This window comes from Lepidochelys olivacea (assembly GCF_965140295.1).
Source record: "Lepidochelys olivacea isolate rLepOli2 genome assembly, chromosome: 5".
NCBI lineage: Eukaryota > Metazoa > Chordata > Testudines > Cheloniidae > Lepidochelys > Lepidochelys olivacea.
Window position 1 is genome coordinate 27,158,329 of NC_140415.1, and position 19,786 is coordinate 27,178,114.

At 39.3% G+C, this 19,786-nt stretch overlaps 1 protein-coding gene across 2 annotated transcripts in view; it reads left to right on the forward strand.

The window, feature by feature from the left end:
* WDR70 (WD repeat domain 70) overlaps window positions 1-19,786 on the forward strand; it is a 272,758-nt gene that overhangs the window by 237,920 nt on the left and 15,052 nt on the right. For both annotated transcript variants that reach the window (XM_084628341.1, XM_084628340.1), the window contains exons 14-17: window positions 11,668-11,768; window positions 13,371-13,450; window positions 15,847-15,963; window positions 16,372-16,534. In XM_084628341.1, the coding sequence (XP_084484467.1) occupies window positions 11,668-11,768; window positions 13,371-13,450; window positions 15,847-15,963; window positions 16,372-16,534 (461 nt within the window). The remainder of the gene's footprint in view (window positions 1-11,667; window positions 11,769-13,370; window positions 13,451-15,846; window positions 15,964-16,371; window positions 16,535-19,786) is intronic.

Genomic DNA, 19,786 nt, shown 5'->3' on the forward strand with positions numbered 1-19,786 from the left:
TTTTATCAGCAACTCCTGCTGTCACTGTTTTATCTTATAGGATCAAAACAGAACCTGAAACAGGATTATGGTGTTTTTTTATCCCCAGTCAGTTTCAAGTACCTCTTGAGCTGAATATTTGACCTTTCAAATGGAGACCATGAAGATTAGCAGGAAGCTTTAATAAACTCTAAAGTTGTTGGTACTTTTATCTGCTGTAGTTGTTGCATACTATTATAGTTTAATTTGATCTCCTAAATCACTAATCCTGTGCTCAGCCTTGGAGACTTTATCTATGAATTACGAACATCATGTTGTACTGTCAAATGGGTCCTGCTGAGAGTTTGTTTTATAACTGTTATTCCTCTAGCTTTTTGCTGTTTTCACAGACTACTTTTAACATTTCTGCCATTGTAGACAACAAGTCCTCACTCTCCTCCAGTGGGGTTGACTTTCTCTGGTTGCTGGACCATTGGAAGATTTCACCTGTTTTGCTCTGCATCTAGCTGAAAGCAAAATGGGAGAGAGTGGGCTGATTTTGCACCCTTTTTCATTCAGTTAAGATTTTAAGGCCATTGGCAAGTTTAAAGGAATATAGTGGAATAAGGCTGTTCCCTAAAAAATTAGGATGGTGGCAGCTGATAGGAAGCCACACATGAGCTCTCTGGCTCATATCTGACTTCAAGTGTAGCTGTCACATTACCTCATCAATAACTTTCAAATCATTTCATAGATACTTCATTTAAATTTTAATAAACATGTTTTATCATAATAAGGAAACCTAAACAAAGGGAAACAACTCAAATATACTGTTGCTGTAATAAGTAGAGCTGAGTGAAAATCCAGTGTTTTGCCTATTCCTTGTCAATTCCCAGTATTAACCCTCAATTACCAATTTTTTTCCAGTGATTCATTATGAACACATGACAATGCAAAAGAAACATCTCTTACATATTCCAGTTTACCTTAATAGTGGGATGCTGACTGCCATTTTTAATCTGATACATCTAATGGAGCTATGTTCTTCCTGTAGTCAGCCATTTCACTATATCTTATTGGTACATTGACTCATCTTATACTCATAAATACAGCCTTGCACTCCGTTTTTTTGTTTTGGTGGTAGAGGTGGTTAGGGTTTAAGCTACCATAGTACATTCAAATGCATTACATACTCCTGAAACATGTTCCCCCGCAGATGCTCTTTGCTTTCCCGCCAAAAAATGGTTTATGTGGGAAGCATAGAAGCTGCACCAGTGCTCACTCACCCTTCCCCGGCAGCATGGGTGCATCTGTTCAGGAAGCTGGGGGAGAGGTAAGTCACCACGAGGGGGGGAAGGGCAGGGTCTAGGGATGCCCAGCCGCCAAGGACCTTATTCCCAGCTGGGCTGGGCAGTGGGAGGGAAGAGGAGGAGGACGATGACGGAGATGGAGTTTCCCCTCCACCTTCCCTAAATGGAGCAGAGGTCAGATCAACCCCCAAAACCTCCCCTGGCTACAGGAAGCTCTCCACTGTGGGTGTGGTGGGTCTTGGAAGGGGTGTCTGGGTGCATGGGGTGAGGCTCGGTGGGGTGGGGAAGGCTCGGCAGGGAGATTTGGGTGCGAGGGGACGTCCAGATGCACAGGGGTTGGGCAGACAGAGGGAGCAGCTCCCTGTACAATGATCCCTCCCCCCATTTCCTGGCCCTATTGCTCCTCAGCCATGGGGGGATGGGTCACTGTATGGGGAACTGCTCCCCCTGTCCACCCAACCCCTGTACATCTGGACGCCCCCTTGCACCCAAATCCCCCTGCCAAGCCTTCCCCCTCTGCACCCGGAACCCCACACTGAGCCCCTTCTGTATTGGGAGTCCCCCACACCCAAAGCCCCACCCTGAGCCTCACTCCTGCATCGGGAGCTCCCCACACCTGGACCCCCACTCCACTGAGGCCCAACAAGCTGCATCCTGACCCCCCACTCCCTCAGCACCCAGACCACTCGCTTGAGCTCTCCACACCCAGACCTCCCATGCCCCTGCTGAGCCCTAATCACCTTCACCTGGATTCCCCTGCAGAGTCCCATTCCCCGTGCACCCAGAACCCCCCCACGAGCTCCTGTGCATCCAGATCCACACAACACGCTGCTTGCACCTAGATTTAAACACACAGAACCCTGGTACTCTTGAGGTAATTCTGCACCTAAAATTTTTAAAAATTCTGCAACATTCTGCACATTTTATTTGTCAAAATTACAGTAATACAATAACAATATAATCACACCATTTTGAATTATTTTGACAATTTATTTCAAAATACTTGTCAGCAAATAATTAAAAGTGGTGGTGATTATATTGTGTTATTTTGACAACTAAAATATGCAGAATTTTAAAATATTGTGCACAAAATTTTTAGGGTTTTTTTGGTGCAGAATTTTTAATTTTTTGTGCGGACTTCCCTCAGGAGTAATGACAATCCAGTCTGTTTCCCCTGTAAGAAGTGAACTGATTCTTTTTGTCCTTACTTTCTCTCAAAGGGTTTATAATAAAATGTTGCTTACTTCCTTGATAAGGTTGGAATAAGGTAAAGTCTCCTGAGCATAAAAATCCAATAAGCTTGATTAGAATAAATTTTGAAGGTTTGTAGCAACTGTATGAGCCATACTTGAAAGACAAGAGGTCATGGCAAAGGTGAAGAAGAAAAAGGAGTTTTGGAAGACTCGCTCCACCAGTGCATACCTCAATGTGGTAGCCAACTTCCTTCCTTCCTTCCTTCCTTCCTTCTGCTATCAAAAGCTTGTGAGGGTGCTACATATGAAAACAAATGGGCTTCATACAAAATGTCATCTTTGGAAGACAAATATATGAGACTTTATCTACAACTCATGGCGATCGGGGGAGGTCCCGGATGACTGGAAAAAGGCTTAATGTAGTGCCCATCTTTAAAAAAAGGAAGAAGAAGGATCCAGGGAACTACAGGCCAGTCAGCCTCACCTCAGTCCCTGGAAAAATCATGGAGCAGGTCCTCAAGGAATCAATTTTGAATCACTTAGATGAGAGGAAAGTGATCAGGAACAGTCAGCATGGATTCACCAAGGGCAAGTCATGCCTGACTAACCTAATTGCCTTCTATGACGAGATAACCGGCTCTGTGGATGAGGGGAAGGCAGTATATATGTTATTCCTTGACTTTAGCAAAGTTTTTGACACTGTCTCCCACAGTATTCTTGCCAGCAAGTTAAAGAAGTATGGGCTGGATGAATGGACTGTAAGGTGGATAGAAAGCTGGCTAGATCATCGGGCTCAATGGGTAGTGATCAATGGCTCCATGTCTAGTTGGCAGCTGGTATCAAGTGGAGTGCCAGAAAGGTCAGTCCTGGGGCAAGTTCTGTTCAATATCTTCATTAATGATCTGGAAGATGGCGTGGATTGCACCCTCAGCAAGTTTGCAGATGACACTAAACTGGGAGGAGTGGTAGATATGCTGGAGGGTAGGGATAGGATACAGAGGGACCTAGACAAATTAGAGGATTGGTCCAAAAGAAATCTGAAGAGGTTCAACAAGGACAAGTGCAGAGTCCTGCAGTTAGGATGGAAGAATCCCATGCACCGCTACAGACTAGGGACCGAGCACCTAGGCAGAAGTTCTGCAGAAAAGGACCTAGGGGTTACGGTGGACGAGAAGCTGGATATGAGTCAACAGTTTGCCCTTGTTGCCAAGAAGGCTAACAGTATTTTGGCCTGTGTAAGTAAGTAGGAGCATTGCCAGCAGATCGAGGGACATGATAATTCCCCTCTATTCGACATTGGTGAGGCCTCATCTGGAGTACTGTGTCCAGTTTTGGGCCCCACACTACAAGAAGGATGTGGAAAAATTGGAAAGAGTCCAGCGGAGGCCAACAAAAATGATTAGGGGACTGGAACCCATGAGTTATGAGGAGAGGCTGAGGGAACTGGGATTATTTACTCTGCAGAAGAGAAGAATGAGGGGGAGATTTGATAGCTGCTTTCAACTACCTGAAAGGGGGTTCCAAAGAGGATGGATCTAGACTGTTCTCAGTGGTACCAGATGACAGAACAAGGAGTAATGGTCTCAAGTTGCAGTGGGGGAAGTTTAGGCTGCATATTAGGAAAAACTTTTTCACTAGGAGGGTGATGAAGCACTGGAATGGGTTACCTAGGGAGGTGGTGAAATCTCCTTCCTTAGAGGTTTTTAAGGTCAGGCTTGACAAAGTCCTGGCTGGGATGATTTAGTTGGGGATTGGTCCTGCTTTGAGTGGGGGTTGGACTAGATGACCTCCTGAGGTCCCGTCCAGCCCTGATATTCTATGATTCTATGCAAAACTTAATTCTCTGGGTGGATGTAGGATGGGGAAGCAGTGACTGATTAGGCTGGAAAGCAATGTGAGAAAATAACTCTGACCTTCTCAATGGGAGGAAATAATTTAAAATATTGTTTGTATAATATGGTATACTATTATTACTGACAGGAATATTTTATTTATTTACTGTTTATATTTCAGTACTACCCAGAAGTCCCAGTCAGGATTGTGGCCCCATTGTGCTAAAGGCTGTACCTATACAAAAAAAAATGTGTGGAGAGCCCAATCTGGGCCAAAAATATCTAAATCTCTGGAGTTTCTGCAAGTAGTGAAAAACTTGATCCCACAGCTATCCTGGAACAAATTATTACCTTCATGTTAGATTAAATAATATTTCTGTGTTATCAGGATGATATATGCATGTAGTTAAATGCCATTGAATTCCTGACAGAATATCAACTAGAATGAACAAAATAGGAAATACAATTATGTCTACAATTTCAGATCACAGGCAGAATTTTAGCAGCAACCAGAAATAAAGAAAATGACAATTGAAGGGAACATTTTTAATTTTTCCAGGTGTTAGCCTAGCCAAGCAGTCCAAAGGAAGAGAGCAGGTCAAGATGAAGAGAGTGTCTCAAAAATAAAACATTAAAGCTTAAAGATTCAAAATTGGTTAATGAAATTCAATGATTGAATAAAATGAATTGGACTCTTCTGATAACAAAAGGCTTGAAGTCATAAAAACTGCAGTTTGATTAATAGTTCTGCATATAAGACCGTAGAAATTAGGAGCACATTTACTAAATATTTGTTGTGTTTTGTTGGTATGCTTCCCTAGATTTTCCTTTCCTGCTTTTCTTCTCCCTTGCCTCTCAAGTCAAAAATGTACACATTAAATATAATTGGGAACTGTAGAATGTGAATATCGATCAATTAATTAATATTTTTGTTTCTGAAAAACATAACATGTTTCAGAGTAACAGCGTGTTAGTCTGTATTCGCAAAAAGAAAAGGAGTACTTGTGGCACCTTAGAGACTAATCAATTTATTTGAGCATAAGCTTTCGTGAGCTACAGCTCACTTCATCGGATGCATACTGTGGAAACTGCAGAAGACATTATATACACAGAGACCATGAAACAATACCTCCTCCCATCCCACTCTCCTGCTGGTAATAGCTTATCTAAACTGATCACTCTCCTTACAATGTGTATGATAATCAAGTTGGGCCATTTCCAGCACAAATCCAGGTTTTCTCACCTCCGCCACCCCCCCCCACACACACACACACAAACTCACTCTCCTGCTGGTAATAGCCCATCCAAAGTGACCACTCTCCCTACAATGTGCATGATAATCAAGGTGGGCCATTTCCATCACAAATCCAGGTTTTCTCACCCCCCCACCCCCATACACACACAAACTCACTCTCTTGCTGGATTTGTGCTGGAAATGGCCCATCTTGATTTTCATACACACTGTAAGGAGAGTGGTCACTTTGGATAAGCTATTACCAGCAGGAGAGTGAGTTTGTGTGTGTGGTTTTTGGAGGGGGGGTGGGGGGTGAGAAAACCTGGATTTGTGCTGGAAGTGGCCCACCTTGATTATCATACACATTGTAAGGAGAGTGATCAGTTTAGATAAGCTATTACCAGCAGGAGAGTGGGATGGGAGGAGGTATTGTTTCATGGTCTCTGTGTATATAATGTCTTCTGCAGTTTCCACAGTATGCATCCGATGAAGTGAGCTGTAGCTCACGAAAGCTTATGCTCAAATAAATTGGTTAGTCTCTAAGGTGCCACAAGTACTCCTTTTCTTTTTATAACATAACATGAACGGCATCATAGCTTTAAATCTGTAGGAATGCTTTAGGGACGGATGATTTATTTATTGTGCATATTCATGCTTAGCTCCATGTGTACTGAAGTACTGAAAAACAATAAAACTAAAATCAGAACATTTGCTACATGCTTCATGTCATACAGATGCCACCTTTTGAGCCTTATCAAATATTTGGTTCTGTCTAAACTGTCTCTGTACCATTTAAAGTCTTAGAATAGATGAAGAATTTTATTTAGGTAATTTACTAATAACCTTTCCTTCCATACCTGGCTCTCATGAATATTATTTGGTAATAAGCTTTCCAGCTGTTTCGTCAGAACCTTGGCCAAAACTTTACAATCACAGTTTATTAAAGACAGGTCTATAATTAGCATCCTTGAGGCTTTTGGGTGGATTCCAGTCTGCCCTCTGGGGGTTCTCTGATTGTTTCCACTTGACGCCTTCTTCGGCCGATGGACACTGGATTCTTAGTCTGGCACCTCTCTGATCATTCATTTATTATCCACACCAAGCAGCCATCCACATACATCCTCTATCTCTATTTTAATCACAGTTGTTAACAAAGCGAGATAAATACAACAAAAGGCAGGGAGTCTCTGTGTGCTGTTTCTGTTGTTACAAAGTATTTGTTTGAGAACAGACTCTGTCTTAGGATGTACTAACACAATTAGCAGCCAAAAACCAAGAGACCTCCCTCTTAATTAGTAATACTCTGGAATTTAAACTATGGGGAATCAAACTCATTTGTGATTTTAATACAGAACTTCTTTAATATGATCTAACATGGGCTCCTCCACAGCAGTGGCCAGAGCAGCTGATGGCTCCTCCAGGGCTTCCCTCATGGCAGCTGATGGCCCCCTGGGGCTTCCCTCCACAGCGGTGGCCAGAGCAGCCACTGGACCCCTGGGGTTCCCCTCATGGCAGCGACTGGAGCAGCCACCAGCCACCTGGGGCTTCCCCACAGCAGCTGGTGCCACAGGCCCCCCAGGACTCCTCCCCCACCACCCCCAGCTGCTGCCGTGGGCTACCTTGGGGCTCCCTCCTCAGCTGCTGGTTGCTGCGGGATTCCCTCCCCTCACCTGGTAGAGGTACACCCCCCCTCCCCCCCAAGATTCAATCAGGGGTATTTATGGTATAAGTCATGGACAGATCATGGGCCATGATTTTTTGTTTCTTGCCCGTGACCTGTCCATGACTTTTACTAAAAATACCCATGATTAAATCATAGCCTTAACTGAATAAACGGCTACTTCCCCATAATTAATCATTTGTTTCTCAGTAGCAAGTCTTGATTAATGTAGCCTAAAGCTGTCTTACTAATTGTTCTTTGTTGGTAGTTTTTTCAGCTGTAGTGCACACACGCCATCATCTTCTGTAAATCTGGTTGCTTGAGTTTTGGATCTACTTTTGTTTGTTGAATGGATAGGAGTTGGGGAGATGATGTGAATCCCTAGGTCTTCCTTCTTCCCTCATTCACGGATCTCCATGCATCTTTCTGCAGAAGGTGCTGAGACCCCATCGCCCCCACCTCTGCAGAAAGCGGATGATCAGACTCAGGATTTGGTTTGGATACGTTCAGGATCTTTAAATGTAGTTTTGACTCAATGTTGTAGCTAAAAATTAGCAAAGGGTCTTGGGCCTGTATCCAGTACTTGAGCATGTGATGTCCTGTAGATGTACTTATCAGAGATTGAGCTATTATAGGAATCCTTTTCTTATATAAAGAACTTTTGCACAAAGCAGCATTGTATATTTCAGAATTATTGTTTGTCATCAATAGGAATTCTTTTTATGTATTATGAAAGAGGAGTACTTTAAAGAAAACATCACCAACTCTCACACTGAAGAGCTGAGAAATGGGTTTAAGAGACTTCGTAAAACTTCAGAATCCATGATGCTTTGAGGTTATTCAGTTTTAAACATAGCAAGAAACAGTCAGTTAAATCTGGCTGTAAACTAATTTTTGTACTCAGTTGTTAATTACTGTATTTGTACCCGTAGTTTCACTTTGAATCTAGAAAACTGTTAATCTGAATCTCTATATAGCCCGTACTAGTGGTTAATCCAGGACTTTGTGCTTGTTTTTACAAAGTACTGTCAATCTAATTACCTCCTTCTGTTTTACTTCTCTGCTAAGAAATAAAATCACCTAAGTGCAGTGAGAGATTGTAACTTGCTGCTAATTAATGTGGTTATGACTTCCAGCCTGAACTCAACTGTCTCTTGGGTGTAGTTGAAACTAAGCACCAGCTGCCATGTAGTGATGCCATTGCAAATACTAAATGTTAAAATAAAACAGGATTTTTAAAAAAAAATTATTGATTTTAAAATTAGATGGACTTTAGAGCAGGGCTGGATTAAAGGACACCAGGGCCCTACACACACCATGATGAGAGGCTCCTTATAGCCTTGCTCTGCCCCTGTGCCATGGCCCCCATTCTCTTCCAGAGAAGCTGGGGCAATGGCCCGGGGCCTGGGTTGTATCTGCATGGGTCAGGCCTCCTGTACTCTCCCCCTGCCTATGCTTTTTGGGATGGAGTTGGCAGAGTTCCCAAGAACAGTGGGTTGTAGAGTTATCACACCATTGAGATTCATAGGGAAGTGCATACCTTTCAGAGCTATTGTTTCCGACTGTCTGCGGTCTCAGGCTCACATTCTCATGCTCGATTCGCATTTTCAATCTTTTCTTTGCAGGCATGTGGGCTAGAAAATTAGGATATTGGGATTTTTTTTTAAATGAAAGCTGAGATTCTGACTTCATCATGTGACTTCAGGAGCATGGTCCCTTGGTTTCAGGACTAAAGTGCCTGTGCTTTAATCCCTTCTTAGTTTAGGTTGCTCACTAAACACCTATCTACTAAAATTCTAAATTATATTCTAAGTGTAAAAGGCAAGTTAACTCTGAGTCTTAGGATATATGCAGTGGTTACTAATTAAATTCTTTATAATGTGAGGATTTTATTCTACTATCTTCACATATTTAGTGCCCAAGCCTGCAATGTTCTGTCATCTGAACTGTCCTTATTTCATAGTATCATAGGGTTGGAAGGGACCTCAGGAGGTCATCTAGTCCAACCCCCTGCTCAAAGCAGGACCAATCCCCAATTTTTGCCCCAGATCCCTAAATGGCCCCCTCAAGGATTGAACTCACAACCCTGGTTTTAGCAGGTCAATGCTCAAACCACTGAGCTATCCCTCTCCCCAATTTGCATAACTGACTTCAGTGGGACTACTTGTATGGAGACTTATAATGATTTAGTCCCTAGGATTCAGTATTTTAGTCTTTCAGGGTAGTGTATGATCCAAAAAATCGACATGAGTATTTTTTGTCATGTGTTGTAAAGTAGATTTATACACCAGTGATATAGTAAAGTTACTTGACTGTTCAGAGCTTGGAGACATTTTACTGTTTCAGAAGATTTATAATGCTGTGTTTTATGGCAGTTTCTTCTGCCTGCTCTGAAGCACGTGCCACAGTGTTTTTAAGTGAGCTGTGCATGTTTGACAAGCTAGAATTGTAGCAATTCCCATCAGTGCATGAGCCACAATGTCTCAAGATTTGTTTTTGTTGGCTGGTGTCCAGTACCATGCTATATAATACATTTACTTGACAGAAGAAAGTGGTGAACTGCATTAACTACAAAGTTTTTAAAGGCTGGCAAAACACATGCAGTAAATATTAATAAACGAAAAGGCCACTTACCTTTAACCTTGAATTCTGCTATTAGCTGTGTTTGTTTTAGAATTACTGTAGCATTTGAGTAATAACTGATATTGCAACAAATAAGAATTGTTTTTTAAAAATAAACAGTTTATTAACAGGCCTACACTGACTGCGTTGGTAACTTGTTATAGCAAGTGACAGGGATTATGGAGCTCCTGAACGTCAAGAAATTTAACTTTACATCCCTACTAGTTGCTACATGTAAAATGAGCTTTGACCTTTAATATGGTTGTATATTTAACCTTGCATACCTGTAAGAGCATGGAGAGGTGTCATTTTTTAAAACTATTGTGTCTGTGTGATGTGTGGGATGAGATTTATATTAGGGACATTTCAGGAGGCTCTATTAACTGCCACTTCATTGAGGCTCAGTACTGTGAAACCTGTTTCTCAATAAGTAATTGAGAAAAGCCTATATTTATCTTATAGCCAAAAGAAGGTCCAACTGATTAGGGCTTAACAGATTTATGGTTTTTCAGAATCAGGCATTCCACTAGCATATTAGCACGTGGCTCATATTTAACATCCAAACAAAATTATATTGGGGCTATGCCAGGAATGGGAAGGAAAACTGGGATTGAGGTAGGGAGGTATTGGGTGGGTGGAAGGCTTGAAAATTGGCAGTGGGGGATATATAGCCATTCACTTATAGGTCACCAAAGTAAGTATACTAACTTCCTGAAATGTCTCCAGTCTCCCAAGTTACAGTATTATGTTTCATTTACACTCCCTATTATAATTTAAATTATTATACTTCTCTTGTTCAGACTAAAGTGAACACCTGTTTTGTGGCTTGTATAAGATGTATTATGCAAAAGCACTCTTTCTCACTCCCCCATCTCAATATCAAATATAATTTAATAAACAAATGATTAGTCCAGGTTGAAAGGTTCTCTTGGGCAAGGTGGAACAGTAGGCTTGGGAAGGAGGTTATGAAAGATGATTGAGCACATTTCAATGAAATAATAATATGAGCATGAATCCTTTTAGCTCTAGATACATTTATAATATAGTTAATACAAGTCCTGTCAACACTATAACCTTCAGTCTTAAAGTTAGTTTATCGCTTTATAAGGTAGTTACCTCTCAAACAATAAGCACTCTCCAATTATCTAAATACATAGAGTCTGTTGTTTAGGTGAACATTAAGATTTGTTGTTCCTCATGGTAAATAGTGTCTTTGCTTTATTTACTTCCTCAGTCAATATTTGACCATTCAAAGAGATTTTTCATTTTGGTTTTGTAATTCAAACTGAAATCTAGTTTTCATAGTTTCATAGATTATAAAGCCAAAAGGAACTGTTGTGATTATTTAGTCTGACCTCTTGTATAACACAGGCCACAGGACTTCCCTGAATTAATTTCTGTTAGAACTGGAGCATATCTAGTGATATGTCATATGGATGAATATGTTGTGTGTGTAAAACAAAAAGGTACTAAGGCCTTGACAGTCTAAAATCAGTTTGTGTACTGATCAAAAGAGGGGCGGAGGTATCATCCCAGGAGTATAGGCTGAGGCATTGACTACAGGCAGAGACTGAAATTGGATTAGTTCTTTAGGACATCCTGGGGAAAGGAGAAATCCGAATGAAGACTAACTGTTTTTAAGTTGTAGCAGAGTCAATGAGTGAGAGAGCAGCATTGCGTGTGAAAGTTTTAGTTCTATAGGGAAGAAAGACCATATGAAGTAAGACTCAGAGGAAAAGAGCTTCATTAATTACTTTAAAAAACCCTTACAAAGTTGTATGCTAAATCTAATTTCAAGAGCTAAACAGTTTGAGACACAAAAACACTGATCCAATATCAATATGTAATTTTATTTCAGAGTGTTGTGCGTTGTCTTTGGCATCCCAAGCTAAACCAGATCATGGTTGGTACAGGAAATGGATTGGCTAAAGTATACTATGATCCAATCAAAAGCCAGAGGTATTTAATATTTACATTATTATCGTTAAAACCATGTTTTTTTTCTCAACCTTAGACTGACCGTATTAAAAGGTGAGGAAATTAGTTTATGATCATTTGTGAGGCAGTGAATCAAAAATAGTAGCTTATGTTTTTCAGAAGCAGTGCATTTTCCATTGAGCCTTTGATTCCGCTGTATACTTGGATATTAAAATTTGGAACTTTATCTGAGGTTTTGAATACTTTCCATGCGGTTCCATCAGTGTACTATGTGGAAATGGCATTAAGAATGCCCAACTAGCATATCCCTCACTGTCCCCAAAGACTGCTAAAGTGATGTTTGTAAAAAGACTGTTTAATGTAGTCATGCTTGTTTTTCTGAAGTAGCATTTTGTTTAGGAGTCCAACTCTTAGTTTGAATTTCAGTGATCTGTGCAGTTATGTTGAAAACCCAAATTTGAGAAGAGGTGAGGAATGGAATGAGAGAATTTCCCATCTGTTTCACTTTCTTTGCTGCCCATGGCCAGTGACTGCATACTTAAAGGATGGAAAGGCAGAAGCAATTAATAAAAAGGGAAGCTAGCAGCTGAGAGTGGCAGGATGAATTTAAAGACACTGCCTTGTTTGGAATTTAACGTCCTCATCTCATAGTTTTTCTGCCAGTCCAGCACACTTTATCCCTGCTGGCAGATGGAGCAAGCACAAATGATTTTCTGATTATCTTCTCCCTCCTTTACATACAAAGATTTGTTCGTTTGCACGCTCAGCTGCTTCTCTCTCTAGCAGCCAAAGGAGTATTATATTCTAAATTTCAGGCTGAATTTCATATCGGATGCTGGTTGTAACCTGAATGCTTGATTATGGGGACAAGCTCAGGTTCCCAAGATTTCTGGGACCCAAGTTTAATTTTTTCTTTCTGTGTATATTTTTGAAGGCTTTGTAGTGATTTGACATCAGAGCCTGGGTTCCTGCTCCTACATAAACAAATTCTTGTGCTTTCTCTTCTCTACATGCGTGGGAGATATCCTGTAATGGAGGAACCTTGCCTCTAAATTCAAAAGATGCTTACAGTTCAGAGCTGTCTTAATGTAACTAGGTAATCATGTAAAATGCAGGAGCATTCCAACCCTGAAGTCTCAATGGAAGAGGTGCACTCTTGTCTGTGATAGTTTCCTGGTTTCATTGTTTTCCTTTTCCTTCACAGATATATATCTATATAAATAGAGGGAGCTCACCAATTTAAGTCGGTTACAATTTAAGTTACTTCCAACAAGACCTGTGCAAGCTTTGTCCCATAGTTCTGTCAGGGCATCTCCATTTAGACCGCCAATACTCTTCTGCTTAAGAGAGGATGATTGGGCTGAATAGTTGCAGACTGTGTGGTGTTTTTTGGGTTGTGAACAAGCAAAGAATAAGATGAAACTACCACATGCATTTCCACCTCTGACTTTAAGCCACATTACAAATTCATCAACCGCTCTAGCCTCCCTTACATGCATACTCACAAATGTATTCATACATTTGTAAAAGTACTATTCAACCTGGCAGGAATTTTATCTTGAACAAACACTTTCTACTTCTATTATAAATAAATAAATTAAGCCACTTTATTTTTTATCCTAGGGGAGCAAAATTATGTGTGGTTAAAACAAAACGAAAAGCCAGACAGGCAGAGACTCTTACACAGGATTACATTATAACACGTAAGTAATTTAAACATATATTTATAAGGTGACCCTTATTCATTTCTCAGGCTTTTACCTTTATATGTCCCCATCTCAAAAAGTCAAACTGTCACCATATTGCGTTTACACTTCATAGGAGAGTGGGTATAGCTCAGAAGCTAGTCCACCATACTACACGTCAAATGAAAATGTTCTTGCATATACCCTGTGTAGTTGTTAATATTGTTATTTACAAGGTGCAAATACAGACTTGATCTGATGAAATTCTGGATGGGCTAAAGTTTTCCTTCAGAAATCCAGGCTGGCCTTTTAAAGTTTATTTATTTTGTATGAAATATATATATTTCATACAAAAAACTTCATGAAAAATACTTTGAGATTGCAAAGATAAAAACTTTGAAGTCATGGAAAGACAGGATGGTGGTCTGCGCAGGTTGATGAAGATCTCTGACACTTGGGAGCATACACAATGTCAATGGAATGTTCACAGACTTAAAGGAAAATTTTTGAAGACATTTCTACTAACAATGTGAAAGTGGTGATTTTCCAGGTCTTAGAGCTCAGCCAAAGATATGTGGAATTTTTGTCTGAACAGATAAAACACCACTCAGAACTATCCTCCTGCAGAATATCAAGTTTCTAATAAAAACTGTGGAGATGCTAGGGCTGTTCAAAGAAATCTTCAAAAAAATTGTTAACATTGGCAAAATTACCTGTTTTTCCGGAACCTCACTCTCGGAAGCAGCAAACCCATATTTGCTGAAATTTTCCAAATTTCAGTATGGAAAATTTCAGCCTCAATCAACAGTTAGTTTGGCAAAGTTATAAGCACATCAAAAGAGGAGCTTTATAATGGGTAATTTTAGGCAACCTTAATCGTAACATTGAACAGCCTATAATAGAAATAGTGTCTATACTTTCATTAATTAATGTTTGCATTCTAAAGTGCTTCGATTATGCAAATTTTCAAAAATTGGAGCCTAAAATCCACTGGGACCACAGCCTCTGAGTCAGTTAGGGGCTTTTAAAAATCCCACCATTAGATGCCTAAATATGGATTTCTCTAATTTTTGAAAATATTAACTTTATCATGAGGATTTGTCTGGTTCGTTCTTGCACATAATTGTGGAGACCTAGTAAGAATAGATCCATACAAAGAAATACGCTGAAAATGTTTCTAAACTGATAGAATTTGGAATTTCACTTGACAGGTTTTTTTGTAGGTTTGTTGCTTGTTTGGAAGCTTTTCAGAAGCCCCTTCGTTACAGGCAACATAAAGCATCTTTTTACCAAGAAAGCACAATAAACCATATTTGAATTTCAGAATTGCATATACTGATTGCTTAAAATGCAGGAATGCCACTTGAGGGATTAGGTGTTACTTTTAAAATACAGGCATATTATTACTCAGCTGGATTTTCCTCAAACAAGCGTGACTCCACATATGGCAAAATCTTGGATCTGTACATTAGTCATCTCAAATGCCCTGTGCAAACTGATCAAGTTCGTCACTTGCCAACAAACTGTTCAGACACTTCATACTTCATGAATTCTGCAAAAATAAACTCTAAACATTTATTCCTAAAGATCCACAGCCATATCATCTGGGCTGTGATTTCATTAAGTCTAATAAATTAAGCAGACCTCCCAGAATAACTCGGAAAGAGATAATGATGATTCAGTGGATAGTTCTGATTCAGTATAGAGCCAGTGCCTGCACATTAGAGGCTACTGTGCTGCTGAAGATACTGTCTTTTTGTTGAGAGGTTAAGAACAACACACTGACAATTTGTGGTCATTAAAAATACCAGGGCAACTTTCTCAAGAGGTGTTAAATCCTGGTGTCCTGGCCAAATTCTGACAGCAGTAATTAGGTCCTGCCAACCTAAATTTGCCTCATTACTTAGGGAAAATTGATTTTGGCAGCATATGTAGAAGTGCATCACAACTTGGATCAGGGAGGTGATAATTCTCCATCTGTCACTTTGCGGTTAAACTGTGCCTGGAATTTTGATGTCTCAGCACCTCAATATTAGAAAGATGTAGAAAAATTGGAAGTTAAGAAAAGAGCAAGTGGTTGATCAGGCAACTGATGGGCTGACCAACAGAGGAATGAGCTAAATAAGTGTAAATTGCCCCGGCGATTTATTAGATTAGGGAATAGTCGTTGGAGAAGTTGTGGAAATCTGGTTGCTTTAGACTTTTAAAAACAGACAGGACAAAGCCCTATAAAATATACTGTGATAAGCCAATGTGGAAGTATGTAAGAATGACATCCCTGGCATTGCACAAGGGGTGGCATCCTCTCCATGTAAGGGTCAAAAGCAATCTGGCCCATGGGGTTAAAGATGTAAAAGTAAATGTGATTGCTAACATTTAGAATTGTTTTCCCAAACTGTGAATCTTCTCTTTAGCTCATGCCCTTCCAATGTTTCGTGAACCACGGCAACGAAGTACCAGGAAACAGTTGGAAAAGGATAGGCTGGATCCCCTAAAATCTCACAAACCAGAACCTCCGGTAGCAGGACCAGGTAACCCATGTTTAGTCTTTTCAGATTGTTATAAGAAATTTGGGAAACTTATTTCCGAGTTCTAGAAGTAATTTTGCTTATGAAATTATATTTACATTGTAAATTGTTTGGGACTGGGAATGCTGTCTTTATTATGTGTGTGTACAATGGCTGGGGTGCTACTTCCATACAAATAAATAATAACAAAAATGACTAATGTTTTGTTTAGGCCCATAAAATATTCTATAGAACACTACTTTGACTGCAACTCTAAATGCTATTTTCTTTTCTTTCCCACATCTCTTTTCTTTACAGTAATATGTAAGTTCAGTACACTACTAGATCAGTGTTACAAACACAGTACTTCACATTTTGTCTATGTGTTCATTACTCTCAAATATTCTTTTTCTTTTTTTTTCCCAATTATAGGTCGTGGGGGCCGTGTTGGAACTCATGGAGGTACATTGTCATCATACATAGTCAAGAATATTGCACTGGATAAGACTGATGATAGCAACCCCCGAGAGGCCATTTTACGACATGCAAAGGAAGCTGAGGATAACCCCTACTGGGTTGCTCCAGCCTATTCTAAGTAAGGAAACAATTTTAAAAAACACAAGTAATATTTCTTAAAGCCATTGGGAGTTTGATATAAACAGAAAATATACATTTTTAACAGCATTCTCTGCCTTTTCTGGATTATTGCCAATAATAAATAAATTAAGCGTGTGTCAGAGCTCTGATATGAAGGCAGTATGTACAACACATCAAATTGTTAAAAGTATACATTTCTAAAATTTCCATTTTTAAAAGCTAACCTTTCAGTGCTAGAATACTCTTTTAAAGCTGTCTAAAATGTATTCCTTACTGTTTCTCCTGGTCCTAAATCTGTTACAGTTAAACTCCAAGGTACTAAGTAATCCTGGCTTTACAGGTGGAGAATTACAAGAGTACCAGTACATATTTTTAAAATCTCTAACACTTTCTGAAGTAGATGTTCCTCTAAAATGTGTGACATAAGTAGCATGGTCTGATGTGGATGTATTAATATTTACAAGATTTTTAAAGATTCACACTACACCATCATGTAGGTATGTATACATGCTAAAAGCCAGACCCATGTTACAAGACCTGTGCATCTACTTAAGGCAGCTTGGCTATATAGGTGGAAGGATACTAAAAATAGGTTTTTTTTCCTAAAATAAGTCTGCTCCAAAATGGGGCATAAATAAAAACACGAGTGCTTGTAGTGGTATAATGATTTAACTGGCAGGAGTCTGGGTTGTCCTGTAGAATATAGTTTTGCCATTTATGAGTTAAGTTGTCATGTCTAATTCTTGCCCATAAATTTTTATACCAGCAATATTTAATGTATAATATGTGTGTGGGGGGTGCATATACATTACATATACAGACATTTAAACTATGGAATAAACTCCTTCAACTCTTTGCCTACTTGTAAGATTCTAAAACAATAGCCCACATTTTCTGCCTTTTTTGTTTATAAAAAATTGCCACTGCAAAATGTGTTTTTTTCAAATAATTATTTATTATTATTTAACTCTTAAGTAGCACTTTTCATCTGTAGATGTACAAATGCTTCACAAAAGAAGGTAAGTATCAATAATCCAATTTTACAGCTGGAGAAAATGAGATACGGAAAGATGAAATGACTTGCTCAAGATTACATAGCATGCAGAGCCAAGGGCAGAAGCCATGTTTCTTGACTTCCAGTCCAATGCTTTTAGACAATGCTGCCACGATGTAAGTTTTACTTCTGTAATGAGAAGATAATTAAGAAAAGCAGAGTTTGAAAGTTGCCCATAGTATGTTAACAGTGATGGGTATTTGTGATGTGGACACTGATCCTCTGAGCTGAGTACAACTTCTTCACACAGACCATTGAGCTATCACCGGGCAACAGTTCTTGATCTCCATTGACCGAGGCTGGCTTTGAACTGGGAAATATTAACTTTTATAACACCTATGCCAGTGTTACAAAATATATAAAATAAATAACTAATGCAATACTGCCTACATTTACCAGTCCAAAAGTAGTACTCTTTAAAAGGATAATTCTGGAGAGGTTACTATAATGGAGATGCCAAGTATGGTGGATTTTTTCTTATTTGGAGATTCACATGTGCTGAAGATGAAATTTATTCCGAGTCTAAATTCAGATATTTTTACTTAAAATATATAAATATCCCTTCATAAAGAAGTAAATATGACCACTCATACCATCAGATATGTAGGTACTCCAGTGTATATTTGGCTAAGTAATTTAATTGATGAGACATTAGGTTTCATCCCTGACACCTGTAATGTAATAGACATGAAAGTTTTAAAACATAGTAGTAGTATAGAAGGCTCACTGTGTCAGGTGGGCAGATCTCGTTTCAGTTTATTGTTTAAAAACGTATCTACAGGGGAAGAAAAGAGCTGGCTGAGAAGTGGGGAGGATATAAGTCCAGAATGCTATTAGCTTATACACCAGACAGTGATGTGGGGGGCAGAGGGGAGAGCTTGGGCAATAGCCAGCACCATGCTGGCTTGACAGCTTGGGCAATGATAAATTTCATGCCATTATCCCTGCTTAAGAAACTTACTTTTTAAGAGGTATCCTATGGGGAATACATTTTAAAGTAATTTTTTATTTATATAGAGACACACAAATTTGGGCCCTTTCTGCATATCATATTACATTTCTGATGAACCTTTGCTTTTTCATACTTGGATTTCCAAAAACATAGGCATGTAGTTTATGCCTAATCTGCATGTACAAATTTGCCAGACAGATGTATCACTAGTCATTTGTGCACACAAATAGCCAATATAATAGTTGTGATAATTATGTATATTGGACTTTGCTATGTAAATAAATGTGCCTTATTTATGCAACATTTTACAAACGTTTCCCAAAATATGTTTAATAAAAATATGCTAAATATAGTGTATGTTTGTCATAAATTATCTAACTTTTCAGCATACTTTCTACTATATGCAGCAGTTCCTTAGGGGCAGAATTGTGTCTTCCCATGTGTCTGTACATAGCTTAACACTGCAAGTCTCTGGTTCTAAATGAGGTGTCTGAGCAGTACCACAGTATAAATAATACAAGATAATGTGATATTTTAATTATATTAGGAATCCCTTTAAAATATACTGTCCTAAAGCATAGAAAATATATACATTTAGTGAGTGTTCATTTTTAAAAGGGCTTTAATTAAATGATTGTATGTGCAAAACATGTATTTTTAAAATTGCACTTGTTCTTCCTATTTAACTTCTGGTGACCAGAACAATGCTTTTAAATTCACTATTTCTTTGTTCGTATTCTTTCTCTTAGATAATGTTTTATTTCTGTATGTATGGGCAATGTATAGTATCATAAGAACATAAGAGTGCCCATACTGGGTCAGACCAAAGGTCCATCTAGCCCAGTATCTTGTCTTCTGACAGTGACCAATGCCAGCTGCCCCGTGGGAATTAACAGAACAGGTAATCATCAAGTGATCCATCCCCTTTTGCCCATTCCCAGCTTCTGGCAAACAGAGACTAGGGACAACATCCCTGCCCATTCTGGCTAATAGCTGTTGATGGACCTATCCTCCATGAACTTTCTAGTTCTTTTTTGAACCCTGTTATGGTATTGGCCTTCACAACATCCTCTGGCAAAGAGTTCCACAGACTGACTATACATTATGTGAGGAAATACTTCCTTTTGTTTGTTTTAAACCTGCTGCCTATTAATTTCATTTGTTCACCCCTAGTTCTTAGAAGGAGTAAATAATACTTTCTTATTTACTTTCTCCACACCAGTCATGATTTATAGACCTCTATC